This window comes from Aotus nancymaae, unplaced genomic scaffold (assembly GCF_030222135.1).
Source record: "Aotus nancymaae isolate 86718 unplaced genomic scaffold, 86718_ANA_hifiasm-v0.15.2.pri h1tg000058l, whole genome shotgun sequence".
NCBI lineage: Eukaryota > Metazoa > Chordata > Mammalia > Primates > Aotidae > Aotus > Aotus nancymaae.
In genome coordinates, this window is record NW_026988472.1 from 26,307,392 (window position 1) to 26,330,643 (window position 23,252).

At 34.6% G+C, this 23,252-nt stretch overlaps 1 protein-coding gene across 11 annotated transcripts in view; it reads left to right on the top strand.

Annotated features, from left to right (window-relative positions):
* Nucleotides 1-23,252, top strand: part of DMD (dystrophin) — a 2,277,745-nt gene that overhangs the window by 648,181 nt on the left and 1,606,312 nt on the right. For all 11 annotated transcript variants that reach the window (XM_064364425.1, XM_064364424.1, XM_064364427.1 and 8 more), the window contains exons 8-9: nt 17,596-17,777; nt 19,427-19,558. In XM_064364425.1, the coding sequence (XP_064220495.1) occupies nt 17,596-17,777; nt 19,427-19,558 (314 nt within the window). The remainder of the gene's footprint in view (nt 1-17,595; nt 17,778-19,426; nt 19,559-23,252) is intronic.

Below are 23,252 nucleotides of genomic sequence, written 5' to 3' on the forward strand. Positions count from 1 at the left end.
ACCACCTCAGCCTGGACCTCATTGTCCATATCAATATCAGTATTTTGGTCAAAGCCATTCAACAAGTCTCTAGGAAGTTCCAAACTTTCCCTCATCTTCCTGTCTTCTGAGCCCTCCACACTGTTAAAACCTCTGCCTCTTACTCAGTTCCAAAGTCATTTCTACATTTTCATGTATCTTTGTAGCAGTGCCCCATCTCTTGGTACCAATTTTCTGTATTGGTTCATTCTTGCATTGCTAAAAACAACTATGTGAGACTGAGTAATTTATAAAGATAAGAGGTGTAATTGACAGTTCTTCAGGCTGTACAGGAAGTATGGCTGGGGATACCTCAGGAAACTCCTACCTTCTGGTGGAAGGCAAAGGAGAAGCAGGCACACTTTACATGGCCAGAGAAGGAAGAGAGAGCAGGAAGCGGTACTACACACTTTTAAACAACCAGATCTCGTGAGAACTTACTATCATGAGTACATCAAGTGGAAAATTGACCCTCATAATCCAGTCACCTCCACCCAGGCCCTTCCTCCAACACTGGGGCTCAAAATTCAACTGAGATTTGGGCAAGGACACAAATCCAAACCATATCAATATGTTAGAATGACTCTTACGTAAACAATAAACATGACAAAAATATTCCTCCTCCGTGTTGTCACTGTTGAGTATTTTTCCGGAGAACCTAGTCAATATTACATGATAAGAGAAAATAATATTGGATATATATTGGAAAGCATGAAATAAATTATAATTTGAAAATATGGTTTTCTCATTATATAAAACGATGTCAAAATGAGAAAATGTACAGAGGTAATAAAATGATATTCAGGATAGTTACAATTTTTTTTTTTTAGTTTCCACATATAATTGAGATCATGCAATATTTTTCTTTTTGTGTCTTATGTATTTTACATAGCCTAGTGTTCTTCAGATCCATCTGTCCTGTGGAAAATAACAAGATCTCCTTTTTTTTTTTTTTTTTTTGTTTTGAGATGAAGTCTCACTCTGCCACCCAGGCTGGAGTGCAGTGGCACAATCTTGGCTCGCTGCCACTTCCACCTCCCCAGTTCAAGTGATTCTCCTGCCCTCAGCTTCCCAAGTAGCTGGGATTTACAGGTGCCCACCACCACACCCAACTAATTTTTGCATTTTTAGTAGAGACAGGGTTTCATCATATTTGCCAGGCTGGTCTCGAGCTCCTGACCTCAGGTCATCTGCCCACCTTGGCCTCCCAAAGTGCCAGGATTACAGACGTGAGCCACGGTACCCAGACAAGATCTCCTTTTTTGAGGTCAAGTAATATTCCATTGTGTATACCTATATAGAGAGAATAAAACAGTAGTTACCAGGTTAGGGATGGAAGGAGGAAATGGGGAGATGTAGGTCAAAGTCTACAAAGTAGCAAATATGCGGAATAAACAAGTTGAAAGATCTTATAAAATGAGGATTATATTAAATAGTGTGTTGTTTTCAGGATTTTTACTAAATAAGTAGATTATAGCTGCTCTTGCCACAGGGTGGGGGAATGAGTAACTATGTGAGATGTTGATTATGTTAACTTGTTTCATTATGGTAACCATTTGCTATACATATGTATCTTATAGCATCATGTCTATACCTTAAAATATACAATAAATTATTTTTAAGAAAGAGAAGTTCCAAAATCTATATAGATTTCTTAGAAGTAAACCACACAAGAAAGTGTAAGCATTATTTATAGGAAGTTTAAAATTATATATAAGTACATAAATAAAGACATGAGGAAAGGAAGTCACATGATGAAAATGCTACTTCTCTCTAAGTTACTTTGTACATTAAAAATAATTTCTATCACACTCACCTGTTGACTGCAGAACACACATAATAGCAGTCATGGAATCAAGTTGTGTCTGTGAGTAGACAAAGATAATGTGGTATGTACAGACCATGGAATACTACTCGGCCACGAAATAGAATGAAATTATGTGTTTTGCAGCAACGTGGATGAAACTAGAGGCTATCATCCTAAGTGAAATAACTCAAACAGAAAATCAAATACTGCATTTTTTTACTTACAATTGCTAACTAAGCAATGGGTACACATGGACATACAGAATTGAACACTCAACATTGGAGACTCCAAAATGTGGGATGGTGGGAAGTGGGTGAGGGATGAAAAGTTACCTACTGGGTACAATGTAGAATATCTGTGTGATGGGTACTCTAAAAGCCCAGACTTCATCACTATACAATATATCCATGTAACAAAATTTCACTTGTACCCCTTAAATCTAAAACAAGTTCTTGAAGTTATTGTAGTCCAGATCTAGATGGTTCCTGACTTAGGATGGTTTGACTGATGATTTTTCGACTTTATGATGGTGTGAAAGCAGTGTGCATTCAGTAGAAACTGTACATTGAGTACCCATTTAATCATGCCATTTTTCACTGTCAGTACTGTGCTCAATGCATTACATGACATATTCAACACCTTAGTTTTTGTAGAATAGGCTTTGTGTTAGATTGTTTTGCTCAACTCTAAGCTAATGTAAATGTTAGTATGTTTAAGGAAGATTAGGCTAAGCTGTAATGTTTAATAGGTTCAGTGTCTTAAATGCAATTTTGACTCTATATTTTCAAATGACAAGGGGTTTATTGGAATGTAACCCGGTCATAAGTCAAGGAGCATCTGTATACTTATATACACACTCACAGGCCCCTGAACATAGGGATGTATACGACTCTCTATATATCTATATCTGTGTTATTTTAGAGGATATAACAGAACCCTAGAAATAAATACAATTTACCTCACATAGTGAAATGAAGATAATTTTATTTTAAAAATTACAATGATATATATATTAACAGATAGGTGACAAGAAATAATCTAGAGAGGAACAATAGTAGGAAGTAGTTACTATCCCCAGGGCTTAGGGGAAACAGGGAATGGACTCTAGTGAAAGCTGCACAAATGAAGGGAATGTAGTTTTTGGTAGGACTCAGATAATACGTTATGTAGCTCTGAAGCAGGGAAATAATAGAGGAGAAATGTCCCCAGCCTTCTCTTTCCCTTATAGTTGAATCTCCAGCTGGTACTTCCCACTGGCTTACTGCAACTGGAATCTAGCCAGCAAATGATCCCGGGAGATGCAGTGTGAAAGGGTCAGTCACTTAGAGAATAAGCAGAGAAGAAAGGGCGGAAACGAATGAGGGTGAACATACCGAAAATAACCACATGAATGGGAAGAGAGATTCTGTTTTCTAGATAATTCTAAAATTAGTGTAAATGTAGATGCATGTGTATAGTCAATAAATTATTTTTAAATAGGTGGTTTGCTTTAGTAGATTTTATAACATAACATTTATCATAGTACGACATGATAGAGAAATAGCTTAATGATATGGAATAGATATTTTGACAACATTCCCTTTTATTTAGGTAAATTTAGTACACAATTATGTTGACATTTCATGTCTCTACAGACAGAATAGGTTAATAAATTAAAGCCTTCAACTGTGAAAACCCAAGGCACAACAAATACTAAAATAACCTTCAGATAATGATTTAATGTGAACAAACATTAAAAATACTATATTGAAATGTAGAAGAATATTTCAATAATATTAAGGTGATATAAAACCCAGAGGTTGTAAAATAAAAGATTGACTAATTTACCAACACATAATTAAAATAGTTTTTATGGTGAAAAACACCATTAAACAGTAATAAAATCTATGATGGACTACAGAATCATACTAATAAAGAATTAATAACCTCAGTATCATAACATTCCTATAATGAATATACAAAAAACAACAATATTATAAAAGTGGCTATATATTATAGTCAGGACATCTACCTGGGAAAATAAGAAATAGCCCATCAAAATAAAATTAAGCGTACCATAGCTAATAAATAAATGCACACAGTACAACTATCCTGTTATTATGAGGGTTCATGTAAACAGGCCCTGTGTTTCTTTTGGTGGAAAAACAACTCGTAATATTTAAATCAGACGATTTGACATTATCTTTCAAAATATGGAATTTTACATATATTTGATCTTGAGGTTTCACATTCAAGAAATAGATATATAGTAATACTCACACATATCTACAACAAATGTGTAGGGATATTCACTGCAGCATTGTATATAGTAGCTCCAGTATTTTTCATGCTATGGACTGTTAGGCAGGTATATCTCTGCCATAGGAACATAAAATCAGGGTCCAGGTTTGTCTGTGTTTGTTTATATTTTTGCTCACTATTATACCTACAGTGTTTGGCATACTCCTTGACTTAGGGCAGGTATCCAGTAAATAGTTACAGAATAAATAAATGGATCAATGAATACATGCATTATTAAAATTAATGTTGAAGTTCAAATTGTATGTATACATGTGTATACACATCTTAAAGTCGAAATTTGCCGAAAACATACTTTTTGCCAGGCATTACTCTAAATGCTTTACTTGCATTTACCTTCTTTGAAAAGGCTTTGCCTCATTTTGCCAATGAGGGCGTGAAGTAATGAAGAAACTAAGTTTCTTATCAAAATTTATAAAACTAGTGAGTAGTAGAGTTAAATTTTGAATTTTTACTAATTGAGCACATCTTGTGAAAGTATATAAGAAAGTAGATGCATAGACGGTGTGTATGTTGTTTGATCTCATTAGATAGGCAGATGAGTATAATAAACGGATAGCTTAAAAATGGCTGAATGGATAGATGCATGCATGGATGGATGACATAACATCTGACAAGTATTACTTCTAGCTAATGGGACTGCAGTGTTGTAGAGATATGGGGTGCTTTGACTGTTAACTTTACATGCGTCTGTACTGCTTTAATTTTCCACTACAATAAGCATGTATGGCTTTTGTAATAAAATGTTTAAAAGTGAGAGATTAAATCTAAACTTATAAAATTAAAATATCTAACGGATGAACTCTTGAGGCCAAAACCATCAATGTGATGTGTTTTCTCTGAGGCAGAGATTTCCTAATCAAGGGGCAGGCTCCCATTAAGATAAGACTGCAAATGACCCATTTGGTCCATCCACGACCAGAGCCCATATAGGGACTGGAGCTATGATGAGTCAGGCTCTGTAGGATATGGTAATTGAGATAGTTATACCAAGTCCCTAGGTTTCCAGTCATCAGGAAAGACGGGCTCCTGCTAGCAGAGCTCTACTTGAGGGAGAGGTATTTGAGAGAAGTGGAAATTTCAGAATCAAGAAGAACTGGAAACTATGTCAAGAAACTGAGTTATTTAGTATTGAGCATATCAGTTTTATCCCTTATCCAGCCACTGAGGAAAGGAAAGAAGAAATTTTAAACTTGCAGATAAAATGAACACCCAGTAATTAACATAGGAATAAGATTTTATGCAAAGCTTTTCCTTTTCTCTATTTAGTCTTTGATGTTACTAATCTCTAGTCAAAGGGAGTTGCTTTCCAAATACGTGACATTTACATACATATTATATATTAGTGATCATATTGTTTATAAATATTGTTTATAAATGTGTTTACAAACAATATGTTTTTGTTTTTGTTTCTTAATCGAATACCTTTCTCACTAATATATCTCAGCTTAGAAAGGATTTTACAATTATAATAATTTAGTAGAATCGTACCCACCACTGAGCCCTAGTTTTAGTGAAATGGCAAGGCATTCACACGCTTGAATCTTTCAAACCTCAGGTATGCAGATATTTAGCACAACATTCTTGAAAGCTGTGCTTCATCCAAATTCTAAGGAGTCTGCTTTTCCTATCCTCAGCCTGAGAGCACTTGAATACATTTTTTTTTCTGTAGTTATCAGTGAATATTCTTTTCAAAAATATATTTTTGTAAAGCACGGCGCTATTTTGTAGAGTATATGCCAAAGTTTAGAACAATGAATAAAACATTAGTTTTCCTGTATCTTGAGTATTAGCTTGAGTATTTTCAATCTGAATTTAAAATGTACTAACTTTGTCATCATCACTAACAGGCTTCTTGATTAACCTGCTAATGCTTTCTAATTTAGAAATTAATGCTTCTTTCCCTATCACTTATAAAATAATCTGATACAATTTCTAGAGCATGAGATGTGCTTCAAATCAAGTCTTATTTTTGAGAATGTGATCAATAAGAAAAACTTTTTTGCAATACAATAGGAAGCTGAGGTGCATTATGCCTAACCTTAGCCAAGGTCACAAAATGAAACAGCCGGGATGCAAACCAAGGAGTCTATTTTTTGCCACTTTAATCAGACTGTCACTTATTGGTTGTATGACCTTGGACTGTATTCTTAACTCACAAGGGAGTGGTGAAGTTTAAATGAAAAACACATAATAAAAGTTCTTGTGTATAATTGATGCTTGATAAAAATTAATTATATACCAAACTGAATCTCTTTGGCATAATTTTGTAGGGAGAAAAATACTGCCTGCTCTTGTTCCTTGCTATGTGCTTTCTTCCCCTTCAACCAGTGCTCAATATTCAACATTTGTCTTACTCTATATTCAGGGCGTGTAGACCATGAAAGTGAACCTTTATTCCCCAAAGCCACAATGATCTCTTCATTCATTTACTGATTTAACAAATATTGATTTGATTTAACAAACGTTGATTGATTTAACAAATATAACTACTTCTCAGTCATTGGTAAAAAATCTAAAGAAAGTTCCTGCTCTTGTGGTTCTTATATTCTTATAGGAATATCGATAACAAACAAGGCGATAGTGAAAGTTTGTGACAAGCAATGTAAAGGAAATTGATCAGCGTAAAATAAAGGGAAAGGGAGTGGGCTTCTTAAAATGGGATAGCAAATGCATATCTGAAGAGGTGCCATCTGAGTTAAGACCTAGTAGGTGAGAAAGAATAAAAAATCAAAAAAAAAATTTTTGATAGAAGAGCAGCAAGCGTAAAGATCAAGAAGTATAAAATGACCTTTGGCATTTGAGATGCAAAAACAAAACAAGGCCAATGTGTGAAGGTAGCGGAAAAAGGTGAGAGTGGGATTACGTTAGAGTGCTTTTAGCTAAGTGTGAAGGATTGTGTCATGCCGTACTTTATAGGGCATGGAAGGTAGTATTTTTAAACACATGCACACATGAGATTCTATTCAATATTCAAAAAAACATACTTTTATTTAGCATATACATTTTAATGAAAATCATTTGAGCCTTGTTTTATGTATTCTTAACATCATTGATTACCTTCTCTTTTATAAATGTTATCGTTTATTATCGTCATCAGATTTGTGTGTTACATGCTTTTTGAGGCTTCTTCTCTTTTTGACTTGCACCTTTCTCCATCATTGCTTCAGACTTGATTCTCAACTTCAGTGAAGTTCTAAATTGCATATTTTTTTCACATTGGAAGTTATTTGTCACCCATGCATACTACTGTATTTACAATTGGGAAGTCCTAATTATAATGGTGAAAGCCAGAAACTCCAAACTCATATTCAAATCAAATTTCATTAGTACTATCAGAAGCTGAATGTATCTCTGTGATTTGAAAATGCATTAAAGTTTGCTACTTCTTGGTTGTGTGTGTTTCATCAGCATGCCTCCACTAATGCTTAGAAGAGATATACAAATGCATTATGTTTGGCCACTGGTTTCAGTTTTCAGTTAGAATACTACTGAAAGCTTGGAATTAGTTCAAGAGAAGTTAATTTGCCATCAGTTATCTTGTAAATTGTTGGTGAAGTTTGTGTGTGATGGTGTTTTGCTAAACACTGAACCCCTTCTTCTGATGTTGCGTATGACGTATGGTACCACCATGACACCACCCCACATAAATGTTTTGTGCTGAGAGAGTGACATCAATGTTGTGTGCCATCTGGTCCAATAGTGTATGTAATGTCCAATAGTCCACTGATTTCTTCCCTAGGAATTAGGCAATGGAGCCATTCTAATTATAAAAAATGATTTCCTGGTAAATTGGTGCCATGTCTACACATGGTAGGCATTCTGCAAATGTTTGATGGGGCATGAATGCAAGCAAACCCATAAATTACAATGATGTGCCAATTGGAAACAGGTTCTGACAAATAATAGATTGTACATATTGAGCATTTACTCTGCGTTCATTTTCTCTGTTAGCATCATCCTTAGTTATTTGCAAGACACTAAGATGACTCATTTTATAGACAAAAACTGGGACAAAGGGAAATTAGTGAATTTTACCATAATCCCTTACCTATTAGAGGTAGGGTCATGATTTGATCAAGGTATGTTTGCCTCAACAGGCTAAGATCTTTAATATGTAGCAAGTACATTTCTATAATATTTGTTTTAAAAAACCCTGATCATTTTGTACAATTTCTGCATTAAGTTAGTCATCATTGAGTAATTTGTCCCAGAACTGCCCTTATACCATCAGGCATATTTTCAAATCCCAAAACATACCAGAAAGAATAATAACCAATTAAATTTGTGTCACATGAAATAAACATCTTTATTCTGGCCTCATTGTTTATTAAGTATAATTTCTAACACTGTAAACAATTAAGGTGCAGAAATATACTATTTTATGTTAGCAAGGAAGATAAGGGGTGGAGTTACTTCTCAAACTTACTACAGTTTTTCTAGCAATAGGGGAAAAAAGTCAATTTGGTTAGGTTGAAAGCAAAGCATGAAAACCACAGGTGACAATCGGGGAAGTAGAATTAAATGTCACTGAGTCAAAATACTTCCATCTCAAATGGAAACCTTAATAGTTCTTCCCACAACAGGCATGTCGAGAGAATTGTAAGAAAGTACAAATGTTTTTCTATCTATAGTCTCCCATGCTGACTGAGTAGCTTTCATTTGTTAGGTCAAGTTAGTGTCTGTTCTGGTTTTAGAAGATAAACACCAAAAATTTGTTCTAAGGTTTTAAATAGTCAAGGATGTATTTTTAAAATATATTTCAACGTACACAAATTTAGGACAATATTGACAAAAGAGCCAATTTTGAAATTGTCTTGCCTTTTGAAATCCAAAATTCAAAGACAGAAGTTTTCTGTTGATTAGGGGCACACAGCAGAAATTTGATCTTTGAAAAACTTTTCAACTGAAAGATGTCTTGTTTAAAACTTCTAAAGTCAGGATTGGTTGAGAATTTTCGTTTAACTGACTTTTCCCCACCAGCTTCTGTGCATTTTTTCTCAGACACTCCCAGAATGTTTGGTATTAACACTACAGAGCTTCTGTTCTGATTTAATTCCCAAAAATGAACCCAGTGAAGAGGTCTTTTATGGAAGGCAATTCAAAGAAGCAGGGATACAATGGCAAGTGGTAAATTGAGAATTTTGAAATTATTTATTCACAACTTCTTTTTCTATTAGAGTCATTTTTCCATGGGAACAGATCTCTGGGTTCATTTATTTACCATTGTATTAAAATCTAAAATATAGCCTGACACAAAGTAGTAAATCAATAAATGTTTGTGGAATGTATTTTTAATATGGTAGAGTTTGTTGTTGTTGTTCCCCTAAGACAAACTCTTGCTCTGTCCCCCAGGCTGAAGTGCAGTGGCACGATCTTGGCTCACTGCAAATTCCGCCTCCAGGGTTCAAGCGATTCTCCTCCCTCAGCCTCCCAAGTAGCTGGGATTATAGGTGCGTGCCACCATGCCCAGCTGATTTTTGTATTTTTAGTATAGATGAGGGTTCATCATCTTGGCCAAGCTGGTATTGAACTCCTGACCTCAGATGATCGGCCCACTTTGGCCTCCCAAAGTGCTGGGATTACAGGTGTGATCCACCATGCCCAGCCACAGTTTTTACAATCACTATCATTACTTCCAGCTACTATTATATACTGGCTTGGCTGCATGATAACTTATATTTGTATAGGTAGGTTTAAGATTTACTGGTTAACAGAAAGCTCAAATAGTTTTCAGTGTATCAGTCTTCTATAAGCACCTGATTTTCCTTTTTGTTATTCCCGGTCATGCTCTAGGTAAGCATTATATGTTTTGAGCCACTCTTTTCCTTTTTAAAAAAAAAATATATATATATATATATTGTGTGTGTGTGTGTGTGTGTGTGTGTGTGTGTGTGTGTATTTTTGAGACAGAGTCTTGCTCTATTGCCCAGGCTGGAGTGCTGCAACCTCCACCTCCCAGGTTCCAGTGATTCTCTTGCCTCAGCCTCCCGAATAGCTGGGATTACAGGCACATGCCACTATCCATCACCTCCAGCTTATCTGTATATTTTTAATAGAGATAGGGGTTTCATCGTGTTGGCTAGGCTGGTCTCAAATTCCTAACCTCAGGCGAATCCACCTGCCTTGGCCTCCCAAAGTGCTGGGATTGGCACTCCCAAAGTGCTGGGATTGGCATGAGCCACTGCGCCTGGTCTGAGCCACTGTTTTCTGCTTGTAACAAGATGATGGTGATAGTTTTCTGCTTGCTACACCATAAGCGTGTTGAAAAGCATAATTGAATGTTCAAAAGATAAAATTGTTTTGTGTTTGTCATGGATAAATATAGGCCATTACTTTTTATCATTATTATGAAATTCAATCATCTTTATCAATGTAAATTATTTTCATTATGATATTTTACTGTCCTTTAATGAGAAGCATTATTATTAAATGATAAAGGCAACTATTTGTATCAGTGAATGAAGTGCTAAAAATGGATTAATTAAGGAGTACTTAATTTAGCTAACGCAGAACATATCTTGCAGAATGTTAAAAAATTTAACATGGGAGGAATTGTGCAAATAATTTTTTAATTAAAATGTTGTATATCCATTGTATGTAGTAACTTGTAAGTAGAAAATACATGTATTTACAATGCAGTGCTGAATGCAAAATAGAAAATATTAAAGATAACAATATAATGCTTTAATGAATTAGTGCATGGCCATAATACTGTCTGCAACTTAAAAACTTCGGCATTTAGATATCGGATGGCATTATACCATAAATCTCTTCATTTGCAAATCTCAAAAGATAACCCACTTAACTTCCAGCACTATGTCCTGTAGACTATCACATCTGTGAATGATTATTTTTTTACAACCACAGATTTTGGTTGTGCCAACATATATGTCTATTTTCCTATTTTGAGCTTTCTAACTATGGCTAGTTTATGACCACAAGTATCTTATTCCCAGTTTATCCATTCCTTTTCTTCTTGTGAATTTGTTTAGTTTTGTCTCCTAATACAAACTCTATGGGGAGGTTTATGCTCATCATGGTTTCTAAATGACATCCTTCCACTTTTTTTGTTGTTGTTTAATGAAATTCTTAAAAGACTGACCAACTAAAGCTTTGTGAGTGCACATTTATGCCTGCTCGATTTGAAATATTGCTTGTTTCTCATTACACATGCCATTCATTATCATCCAGTATTTCAATTCCTGCCTGTCCCTTGGCAGAAACTTGGCCTGAAATTCAGGCAGTGGAGCCTCTTCTTTAGATTTCCCAGTGGTGTTTCAAGGTTGCACCCGGCAACTGGCTAACCGGACTTTCCTGAGGTTGACTGAACAAGATTAGTTTTGTTGAAGACACTGCTTTCATCAAACTCATTCACATTGACTGTTTTTGGAGTGAGGGCATGTTGAAAGCAAACTTTGTGCAACTCTGCTTTTATTGTTTCTTTTTTGTCTTTGCAGATACTTTTATTACAACATGGAATATGTTTATTACAAAATTAGTATGTGTTGAATAAAGAGTTTGGAAAATATAGATAGAATGAAATTTTCAAAGAGAATTGTTTTCAATCCCACAAGTACATCCACTTCAGTGATATCCTGAAGTATGTTTCCCAAAATGTTTTCCTAAAATTGTTCTACATAAATTATAAATCCTGCTCTTTTAATGTTACATTGTAAGGTATTGACTTTAATATAGTGTCAAATAGCCTTCAAAAGGAACATTTTGACTGGCTTTATAATATTCTTACACAGTTATATATTCAGTGATTCTGCAAGTCTGTATTAAGTTATTTAGATTGGTCTGACATTTTCCTGTTTGTATAAAGTTAATATTTTTGTGCTGTAAATACTGTTTAAATTTTATATCACATTTACATATATCTTTATTTAAATTTCTGATAATTTGCTTGTGGCAGGACCCTAAAGGAAAATTAATGGTTTATTGCATATGATTGTTTTTAAAGTTTTGATAGACACTGCTAAAATATTTTTCATAAGGTTAGAAACAACTGATACTCTTCAAGCTAAGTAGGTGTTTGGCCAAATCATTGAAGCCTCTGCAGCATAGATTATTATTCTTTTGTAATTCTTTGCAAATTTTGTGGGCAAAGGAACATAATTAAAACTCCACATCTCTAATTTGCATTTTAATGGTTCATTTTTATGTATATTTAGTCTTGTTATACCTCACTTGTTAGAAATATAAATCACTCACTACTACTAAAGAAAATGGAGATCATGTTTGGTAATTAAACCACATTAATTACAAGGTAACTATTTGAAAAATAAACTACTTTAAGTTACTTGGTCTTCAAATATACTGAGATCTGAGAGAATGAGGTTAAGGTACTGTTGCGGTATAGTGCAGTGACTGGGTTCTAATATGATTTTGACTAGCTTTTGAACTTGCCATCAAACCACGGTGAGATTCAACTTCTTTATTTGAAAAATGATCACATTTCACTAAATGATTTATTTGTTCCATTATGGCCTCAATATGAAACACTCATCAGAAATGGTGTTACTGTTCATAAAGTAAAAATTCTAGCAGTATTATGAGTTCTCACCATTTTCATTCTGAGACGGCTTCAAAAATTGGATAAGCAATTATTAAAATTCTGTGTCAATGAACATTTTATGTAGTAGAGTCTTAGGGCAAAATAACTTTCATATAATTGTAAGTTCTTATTTTGGGGATTCAGCCACTTCTCTCATTTCATACAATGTCTTGTAATAAAAAAGTATGAATCACATCCCATCATTTTCATATTCCTCAAATACACTTTTGCTTTGTAGTCACTGTCTTACATAATTCTCATCAATTTCTATGGCTTTAACTGTTCTCTGTATTCAGTCTATTAACAAATACTTAGGTGATCACACCATGCCAGGAATTGGCTTTAGTGCAGTCATTATAAATGAGGATTACCCCCAAGTCGTGAAATTCATTTTGATTTCTAATAAAAAGTACTGTTTATAATTATTTATGTGGTGGCTCATCTGCTGTATACTCATAATCTAACATAGTCCAAGCATATTCTATAGCACATAGTAATCACTTAGTAAATACAGAGTAAGTGATAAGTGGTTTTTCTAAGTAAATTCTTCTTCTGGCTACCCCTTAATAATATGCAAATGGTCTCCTACAACTAGGTTTGTGTTTGTGTTAATGATAGAAACAGCAGAAATATATAGGAACAGTATAAAGGTTTAACGAAGTTTACAGTTTTTCTAAACATTGGATGTGAGCTTCATAACATCTTACTTACATAAGGGATTGCTGTTGGTCAACCACAGTCTCTGAAAGCAGAGTATTAGGTTTTAGGGGAAATCAGAGGTCCAGCAATCTGAGAACATTTCAAATTGGGAGTAGGATGATGTCAGCTTTAGAAGCATGGTAACTCAGGTAAGACCACTGTTAATTAGTTTGAATTCAGAATTATGTTCGTTGAAGTGAATCCACTCTGATTGGCAAACTTTCAGAAGGGGGAGTTTGCTGCTGGTTGGCTGGGGCAAGCATGATAATAATCAAAGAGGCAACTAGTTGTTAATAAGTAGGGTAAATCGAAACTTTTGTTGGTGTCTACTTGTTACCATGGCTGCAGAACAGTTTCCTCCTTCATCCTCTTCCTTCTTCGTTTTATTCTCAGTTTATTAATCTTTATATCCTCAGGCTATAGCGCATAATTTTGTATATAGCATTTCCAAAGACTGTGGATTAAATGATTTGAAAATTGAATGAAGTTATTTTGAGTCTCTTAGAAATTTTGTCTACATTCCCTTGTTTTCATATCCCCATACACAGTTCTACCTTAGTTCTCTAACACTTTCTATCTGGATTACAGTCCTAGCCTCCTATTTCTCTCAAGCTTTCTCCATCAATCCATTCTGTACTTAAAGATTTTACTTTAATAAAATTTTGATGGTGTCACCCTCTTGTTGAAAAGTAGTTACTCTCCAACCTACTGAACGAGGGCCGAATTTTCTAGTTTGCTATTGATGGTCCGTCAGAGTTCTACATACAGTCTACCAGTTTCATCTTAGTTTTCACTATGCTCCTCTCTGTGGCTAAGACACACAAAGCCACTGTTCCCAAGTCATGGCTAATGTGTCCCTACCTCTGCACATTTACTCAAGATTTTCCCATTGCCTAGAATACTCTTCCCCATTCCCTCATTTCCAGCTATTGAAAATTCCTATGCATAATTATTTCATTTTCTGATTCAAAAAGAATCACCTGATCCTCCAATATTATATGATTTTTAAAATCTGAACATGTTAAACACTGGTTGTGCCAATTAGAGGAACACAATTAAATTCTGTTCAGCAATGCGATTACTTTGTACTTTTCTTATTATTTAGTTATTTTCTTACTACAAATTGGAAGCAGAATTCATAGGTTCTCTATCTTTTAAATCTCCTGCATAATCTACTAAAATATTTTGAATATAATAGATTTCTTGAAAATGTATGCTGATGAAATTAAAAATATTTCAGAAGGCCTAAGTTCCTTTCTTAAAAAAACACTGATTTCTATCTGCTGGCAGTTTTGAGTTCCACATGATCGCAGAAGTGGGATAGTAATAGTTTGGGGCAAAATGTCAATAGTTCCGTTGAGTAAGTGCATATTTATTGTAATGACTGACATTTATGAATAGTTGTATTCAGTCCTCACGTTTTACGGAAATAAAATTTATTACAATGTTTGACATTTTCTTGGGGCAATAAAAGTAATGCTTGGCCAATTTTTCACCTTTTTTTTATTTTAACTTTGTATCATGGCATATATTTGAGGCCAAACCTACATGCATATGCCTCTGTATAACATAGCAGTGAATAGGCTCAGGCTCAACCCTTTTTATTTCAGTGTTTCCTCACATCATGTTTTTATTTAATATTACTAAAAATGAAAGAGTTCTAAGTTATGCTAATCACAGGTAAAACTGACTAGTTACTAGTGAGAAGGAAGAAAGTTTTCTAGAATTTTAAGATATGGTAAAGTTATAGTATCTACCATCTAAGAAACAATTGGTTAAATATTTTGAAAAACAATTATCGAATGAACTGGAGATTTCTAGGCTCAGAATTCCAAAGCTAAGTTAGTAAGATTATTAAGAATGGCAGTGTCCATCCCATATAAGAGTACCAACCCATGTGAATGTTGGGGTTGTGTCATTATGGACTCCTCATGGCTAAATAGCACCCTCATATAGCCACAGATTATTTACTATGCAACATGACATTGCGTGCCATAATTCTGAGAGTGTACCAATTTCTAATATTGTTTATACATGTTTAGTATTAAACATTGAATCTTATTTAGTTCTTCTTTAAAAAGTATTTGCAAAACTTACTTTGACCCTCTGTTGGTTAAAAATTAAAGTATAATAAGTTGAGCATATGTGTTGTATAACTTTGTACCTCTCAGCCTTGTGCATTGAGAAGTCCAATAAATATCATTTGAAAAAAATGAAGAGAACATTAAAATGGGAGATGATGTAACAGTCTGTTTATAATTAATGTTTTTGGCCCTTATTCAAAATGTAGCAGGCTTAGCAATTTCAGCAGCACTTGGGAGATGATTGGAAATGAAGAGCTCCAGGCTCCACCCCAGACCTATTGAATCAGATTCTGTAGTTTTAAAAGGTTCCCAGGTGATTCATATGCACATTAAAAATTGGGACGCGCTGTATTATTCTATGGATAGAAGTAGACCAAGGAACATTAGTTAATTTTTCCCTCTTCTGCAACTCTTTTTAAAAATACTTTTAAAATAGTTGTTCTGATTAATCATGGTCCTGATACTTGCAAAAGAATTGATGAGGTCACTTGTTCAACCTCCTTTTGTGCTAATGGACTTGAGGCTTGACTCTTGGCTTTTTCACTTATAATCATAACACCTGATCAGAATATACATATTTCATACAGATCTCTTAGTAGTTAAGCTAAGGTGAATTTATGGCAAGTAAAATGCATTGCCACATTGCCTTGACCTGCTGCCAGGATTTATGTTTATCTTTTGTCTTTGATTTTTATATTAATTCATTATCAAAAAACAAAAATTATATGTATTTATCATGTACAATATGATTTGAAATATGTATACATTCTTTAATGGCTAAATTGAACTAATTAACATGCATTACTCTCATGTTTTATGATGAGTGCACTTAGTATCTACTCTTGCAGCAATTTTTAGGAATAAAATACTTTATTATTAACTAGATTGTACAGTAGATCTCTTGAACTTATTTTTCCTATCTGAAATTTAGTGTCCTCTGACCAGCATCTTCCCAATTCCCACCCTGCAGCCCCTGGTAACCACCTTCTACCCTCTACTTCCATGAATTTAACTTTTTAGATTCCACATATAAGTGAGATCATGTGGTACTTGTCTTTCTATGTCTGGGTTATTTCACTTACTATCCTCCAGATTTACACATGGTGTCTCAATGACAGAATTTCCTTTTTTTTAAAGGATGAAAAAGGATGACAATGAAATGCTATGTCGATAGCATTTTATCGTCAGAACTTACGTTTTAATGCTTCTAGTACTAATGACACACTTCATATAAAGGATTATTTTACATCTTGGTTCACTGGAATGAGTGCAGTAAGTAAATTGTAATGCCAAGTAGCAAAAGAATCTTTTGAGGGAGCGGCCACTCTATATGTGTTATTACAAATTATTATTGACTTTAAATGCTGGGTTTCATTCACTCTTTGGAAGTGGCAAAGGACATGAAGTCAGATCAACTTAATGTGCAGGACTTTTAAATTTATCTGTAATGTCTAAGAAGGAAAGTGACATTCTACTCTAACAGATGCACCATAATGTAAACAAATAATTTGTTTAAAATTAACAAATTTTAGGGGAATAATAAAATTAACAAATTTAAAGGAATATTAAAAATCATTATGTGGTATTTTTCTGTTTAATTTATATTGTGGATACATGACTCATTTCAGCACAGAGACATATTTAGCTCTCTGCATACTTTAATGTCAGCAAGATTCAATTAAAAGGTATAAGGTTTCTTTACTGAGAAGCAAGGCATTAAGCCATTTTGTGTGATTGTTTAATTACCAGTGCACCATTTTAATGGACAGGTTAATATAAATTTCCATGGAAAGGAAAATGTAATCTTTTATTTTTGTTTCTTATCTAATGAAAGATACTCTGTTAGATGGGCTAGTTTATCAATTTGACTTAGGAAAAACTTTATGGAATGAAGTTTTTATATGAACAAGGAAAAGAAATTAACTTTAGTGCTCATCTCATTGGTCTGCCAAATTGGAAAGACTTTTTAGGCCTGATTATCATGTTCTAATTAGTCTCTGGAGTACATTCATGGACAATTGGGTGTTCATTAATCTATCGTGTTCCTATGGTATTGATTTGTTCATTATCCTTTTAGAGTCTCAAATATAGAAACCAAAAATTGATGTGTAGTGTTAATGTGCTTACAGATGTTGCTACCACTTATCCAGATAAGAAGTCCATCTTAATGTATATCACATCACTCTTCCAAGTTTTGCCTCAACAAGTGAGCATTGAAGCCATCCAGGAAGTGGAAATGTTGCCAAGGCCACCTAAAATGACTAAAGAAGAACATTATCAGTTACATCATCAAATGCACTATTCTCAACAGGTAAAGTATCTAAAGGACAGCTAATGTCAAAGATGTTATTTATATGCATTTTTAGTTATGTACAATATATATAACAGATATATATACACACACATATATATAACATATATGTATATATATACATATATAAACATATACATTTTTAGTTATGTACATTATAATAACAGATATACATGTACACATATATATAACATATATGTGTATATATACATATATAAACATATACATATATACATATATGTATATATGTATAGATATATGTGTACATATATATCTGTCATAGATATATGTGTACATATATATTTTACATGTGTGTGTATATACACACAAACACAAAGCCTAATGTATGTATATATGCAGAAAGAGACAGAGGTTGTGTAAACCTTTTCAATTTTGCTTCATGGACTACAATATTCTTTTCAAAACATATTTAAAAAATACTATAGGGGCCGGGCTTGGTGGCTCACGCCTGTAATCCCAGCACTTTGGGAGGCCAAGGCAGGTGGATCACGAGGTCAAGAGATCGAGACCATCCTGGTCAACATGGTGAAACCCCGTCTCTACTAAAAATACAAAAAATTAGCTGGCCATGGTGGTGCGTGCCTGTAATCCCAGCTACTCAGGAGGCTGAGGCAGGAGAATTGCCTGAACCCAGGAGGTGGAGGTTGCGATGAGCCGAGATCGCGCCATTGCACTCCATCCTGGGTAACAAGAGCGAAGCTCCATCTCCAAAAAAAAAAAAAAAAAAAAACTATGGATATGTGCTATATAGGAATGTAGAACATAAACTATTGCATTTTCATTGTGTAACACACAATGAAATGAAAGGCAAACTTAAGTACATATTAAACTCTCAAATCTTCATCAACTAGAACAAAGAGCTAGAGCAAGATTAAAGACAAGTGCTGTTTTTAGTAATTAAAAATACTTCATGAAAATATGTACAAAATCAACAGCTTTTGATTATTCAGGGTAACAATTTTGAAAATAGAAAAGTGGTTTAAAATATTACAAATAAACACGAAAGAAAAACATAAGATGAAATGCTTCATTATCTAATGATATAGAATTCAGTGGGATTCTTCCAGTACATTGGCTTGTTCTTGCTTTCAGCAGTGGGTAGTTTGGATGTTTTCCTATACTTTCTCAGGCACATATAATAGTGAAAAAAACCTTTAGCAACATTCCTGCTGAATGTGTAGAAAGCTCTTAGGCCAAACTCCCTCACTTGACTGAGCTAGCTCTATATTAGCTTATGAAATCTTTAGTCCTTTGCAGTGTATGGACCTGATGAATTCTGGTTTTACTTACTTTGGATTTAGAGAAAATTGCTTTTTGATGCCTGTTTTTGCCGGATTGAAGAGCATCATCCCATGTAAATGTTGGAGTTGTGTCTTTACAGAATCCTCATGGTTAAATAGCACCCTCTTCTCTTCCCAGATCATTTACTATCCAACATGACATTAAGTGCCATAATTCTGGGAGTGTACCAGTTTCTAATACCATTTATACATGTTTAGTATTAAACATTGCATCTCACCATTTCCATTTAATGTTCTGTTTTCTACTATGTTGGAAAGTAGTCCTTTTGGGTTACTTACGGTTTTCCCTCCTCCTCTCTGTCTACTCCCCCAAACCCTTCTCTGCAGATCACAGTCAGTCTAGCACAGGGCTATGAGAGAACTACTTCCTCTCCAAAGCCTCGATTCAAGAGTTATGCCTTCACACAGGCTGCTTATGTCGCCAGTTCTGACCCTACACGGAGCCCATTTCCTGCACAGGTCTGTCAGCAGTTACTGTCTGTTGTACAAACCAGAGAACTGCTTCCAAGATAATCTAGCACTGCTTTTACTTGCTTGAGTGTTTCAGTGCCTTTTATCTCTCCGTTAAGAGCTGTTTTGTTTTTCCCTGTTTTATTGATTTCCTCATATGATTCTGCTTTGTTATTGAGACTTCTCTAGGTTTACTATATGATGATTTTTCATAAATACGAATTCCCATAATATCCATAATAATAATTTCTACTTTCATTATATAATAACCTCTGTGATTCTTTTTTACAAAGGCTATTAATGGTTATAAAAACGTGAAGCTCATTAAAAGGTTTATATATGTATCTTCAAGACGTGGGCAAATAGGTGAAAATTACTAATTACGCTATTTGGGGAGATCTTTCTAGATATACATAAAGGAAGTACATACTCTAAGTGGATTATTTGATATATTCATTCTAAAATATATATTCTGCGTAAGAAAAGTATTACTGCAAACTTCTTCGTATGCTCTCCTTTAATTTTGCTAATTTAAACTTGTATATAGTAGGCTCTGTAGTATTTATAAGAAAAAGTCAGGATCAAACCAGGTTGTATGCTAGGCAATGTTTAGTATTTTCTATATGAGGAAACTTCTCAGTGGAGTTTTCCACCCTTGCAATATTGTATGGAACCCAACATACAAGAGATAGCCTTGTAGATGTTTCCAGATGGGAATGAAATGTGCTAGGATTGCTAGATTTGCAAAAATTACTTTTTAACAAAAATGCCTTATTTATTTCACTCAATGGATCCAATTTGAAATGTTCTAGAGGGATGTGATTTTTATCAAAACTACACTATGAATGGGAGTTTAAAAACGATAGACCTGATCCTACTGGCTAAAAATTATGTACATTTTGGGAGACTTGTTGATATATTTTAAGATAGTAGTGTGCATTTAATTGGTAATTTATTTGGCCGTCGATTAATGCGATAGCTGAAAATTCTAAACTCCGAAGGGTTATAACCTCCATCCTTGGCTAGTTTACTTGCAAAGCTGTCTTCTCACTCCCTCTCATTCTGGATCTTGACTCTCCATGGACTCTCTAGATTCTTTTTATCACCACTCCACACAGTGAAACCACCAAGACTTAAGAAATAAGTGTCACCTCCTAAAACTGAGGAGCATAAACCGAGCAAAGAATATAAGGATTTTTTTCCACTCTCTCATTATCACTTTATGGAGCTGCCTTTTCTAGGTTTTCTCAATGCCTATTCTGGTAGCACATTTTCACCTCATTAACACCTCATTAAGGCATTGCTCAGGTATGACTTTTTAATGAAGTAATTGCAAATGGACTTACATCCTGCTAGACTCTATTTATTCATTCTACCTTTGTGTAAATATTATCAAATATGTAATATGTCATAAATTACAGCTAATTCAACAAATTCACTTATCTGCTTTATTTACCATAAGCCATTTAAATAAATGGAACGTTCATCCTTCAGAAAAGAAGCAGCACAAATCACAAGAGGCGGGGAATGATATATTCTGACGGTTACTAAAGGAAGCATAGCAGAAGATGATGTTATATGTAGTTAGGTTTGAGAAGTTTATGCTTTAATTATTCACACTAAGAAAATTTTTTTGAAAGTGTCAAAAGGACTGAGCTTACACTGCCCCTGTAGACTGTATCTCCTCTACTTCAAATGAACTCAAGACAGGCTAGATTTGATTCCATCAGAATGTTATATTGAAGTGTTTACTTGTTGATCTACAGAGAAAAATGAAGTTTTCTATAAGAGAAGAGAGCCATGCAGGTGATTGTCCCTTACGGAAAACACCTGCATGCCCCTACTCCCCAAACATACCACTCTACTTTAACTATTCATTTACTTATTCCACAAATATGTGTTCTTAGTCACAGAGCCAAATGGCTTTTATTTAACTCTCCTAACTTTCTACCACTGATGACAGATTTTTCTCAGAGCCTCTACACTCAGCAGGTTCTTCCTCTCTGACTATTCTGTGTCTTTCATTATCTGGCTCTTTCTGCTCTTCCAATTTCCTTGGCTTATTAATCTCATGGGCGATCTCTTGGCCTTCTTACCTGTGTACTTGTTCTGTTATCAAGGTACTTTAATCTCCTGGCTTCAATCTGTATACAAATGATCATTGTATCTATGTCTTCACCACTTCCAATCTTTCTTGCGTTACGGCCATGTTTCTAACTCATTTTCAACTCTGTGGTATGTTTCTATACCTTGATATCCACTAATATCTCAAACCTAGTGTCTCCAAGTGAACTTTATTACTAATTTCTTGTTCATTTTTTAAATGTTAGTTACAGTGCTAGTAATATCATTCACAAATTTTTTTCACTTTCTTTTGCCTGTATAACAAGGCTACTCTCCTAAACTGCCTCAAAAAGATTTCTGATATATTAATGATTTATATTTATGCTCATTACACATGTATTTCATGTTTTCTTCTACCAAATTAAGTTGCTTGTTCTCCACAGGTTCCCAGAAGTTTTCCATGTTAGCTTTTATGCTTCCCTTAGCTTGGAGTACTTCTGTATCTGTTTGAAATTGGCCAACTTAATTCATATTTCTAGACCTAATTAGTAAGTAGCAGAATCTGAATTCAAATTCACATTTATCCAACTCCACGCCCATGCTCATTATAGTAGAGTGACACTGCATTTTCTCTACTGAGATTCTTGTATATTGGGTTACTCTCACATAGAGCAGTATCCATACATTCCGTTATTTAGCACTTGTTTTTGAATCACCTACTGTGTGCCAGGTACTATTATTGGACCAAGTGACACATAAATAAACAAACACACAAAACAATCTGTGTCTGAATTTATCCTAATTTTATTATCCTCTTGATCTCTTCCCTCCTGCCATATGTTTTTAACTCATTTAATAAGTGCTAAGGCCGGCTGTGGTGGCTCACACCTGTAATCCCAGCACTTTGGGAGGCCAAGGCAGGTGGATCACCTGAAGTCAGGAGTTCCAGACCAACCAGACCAACACGGTGAAACCTCATCCTACTAACAATACAAAAATCGCTGGGTGCGGTGTCACACACCTGTAATCCCAGCTACTTGGGAGGCTGAGGCAGAATTGCTTCAACCCGGGAGGTGGAGGTTGCAGTGAGTTGAGATCATGCCATTGCACTCCAGCCTGGCCAACAAGAGTGAAACTCAGTGTCAAAAAAATAAATAAATAAAAATAAATAAATGGTATGATAGGAGCATTTTAATTTTATCTGTGAGCTTTTCTCTTTCATGATCTTGAGGATACCATATCTGGGAGCAGAATTGGAAGCCAGTATTTCATCAGAGCCATTTCTCACCTGATGCGGTGCATCTGACTTACGAAAAAATTAGAGAAACTGAGGATTACTGTGAGGTTTTTCACTTAAGAAACTGACCAAATAGAATTGCCACAAACCAAGATGGAAGAGACTGTAGAAGGAACAGGTTTGGGAGTAAACATTAGAATTTTAGTTTTGAACATACTAATCTTGACATAACTATGAGGCTTTGAATGCATGTGAAGATGGGGGTCTAAGATCAGAGTTGAGGGTAATAATAGTATTTAAATCCGTTGGCCTGGATAAGATTATGAAGAAAAAATGTGTAGACAGATAAGAGATCTGCAGATTAATATATGATGAGGCGTCAGCAAAGGGGTTGAAAAGGGT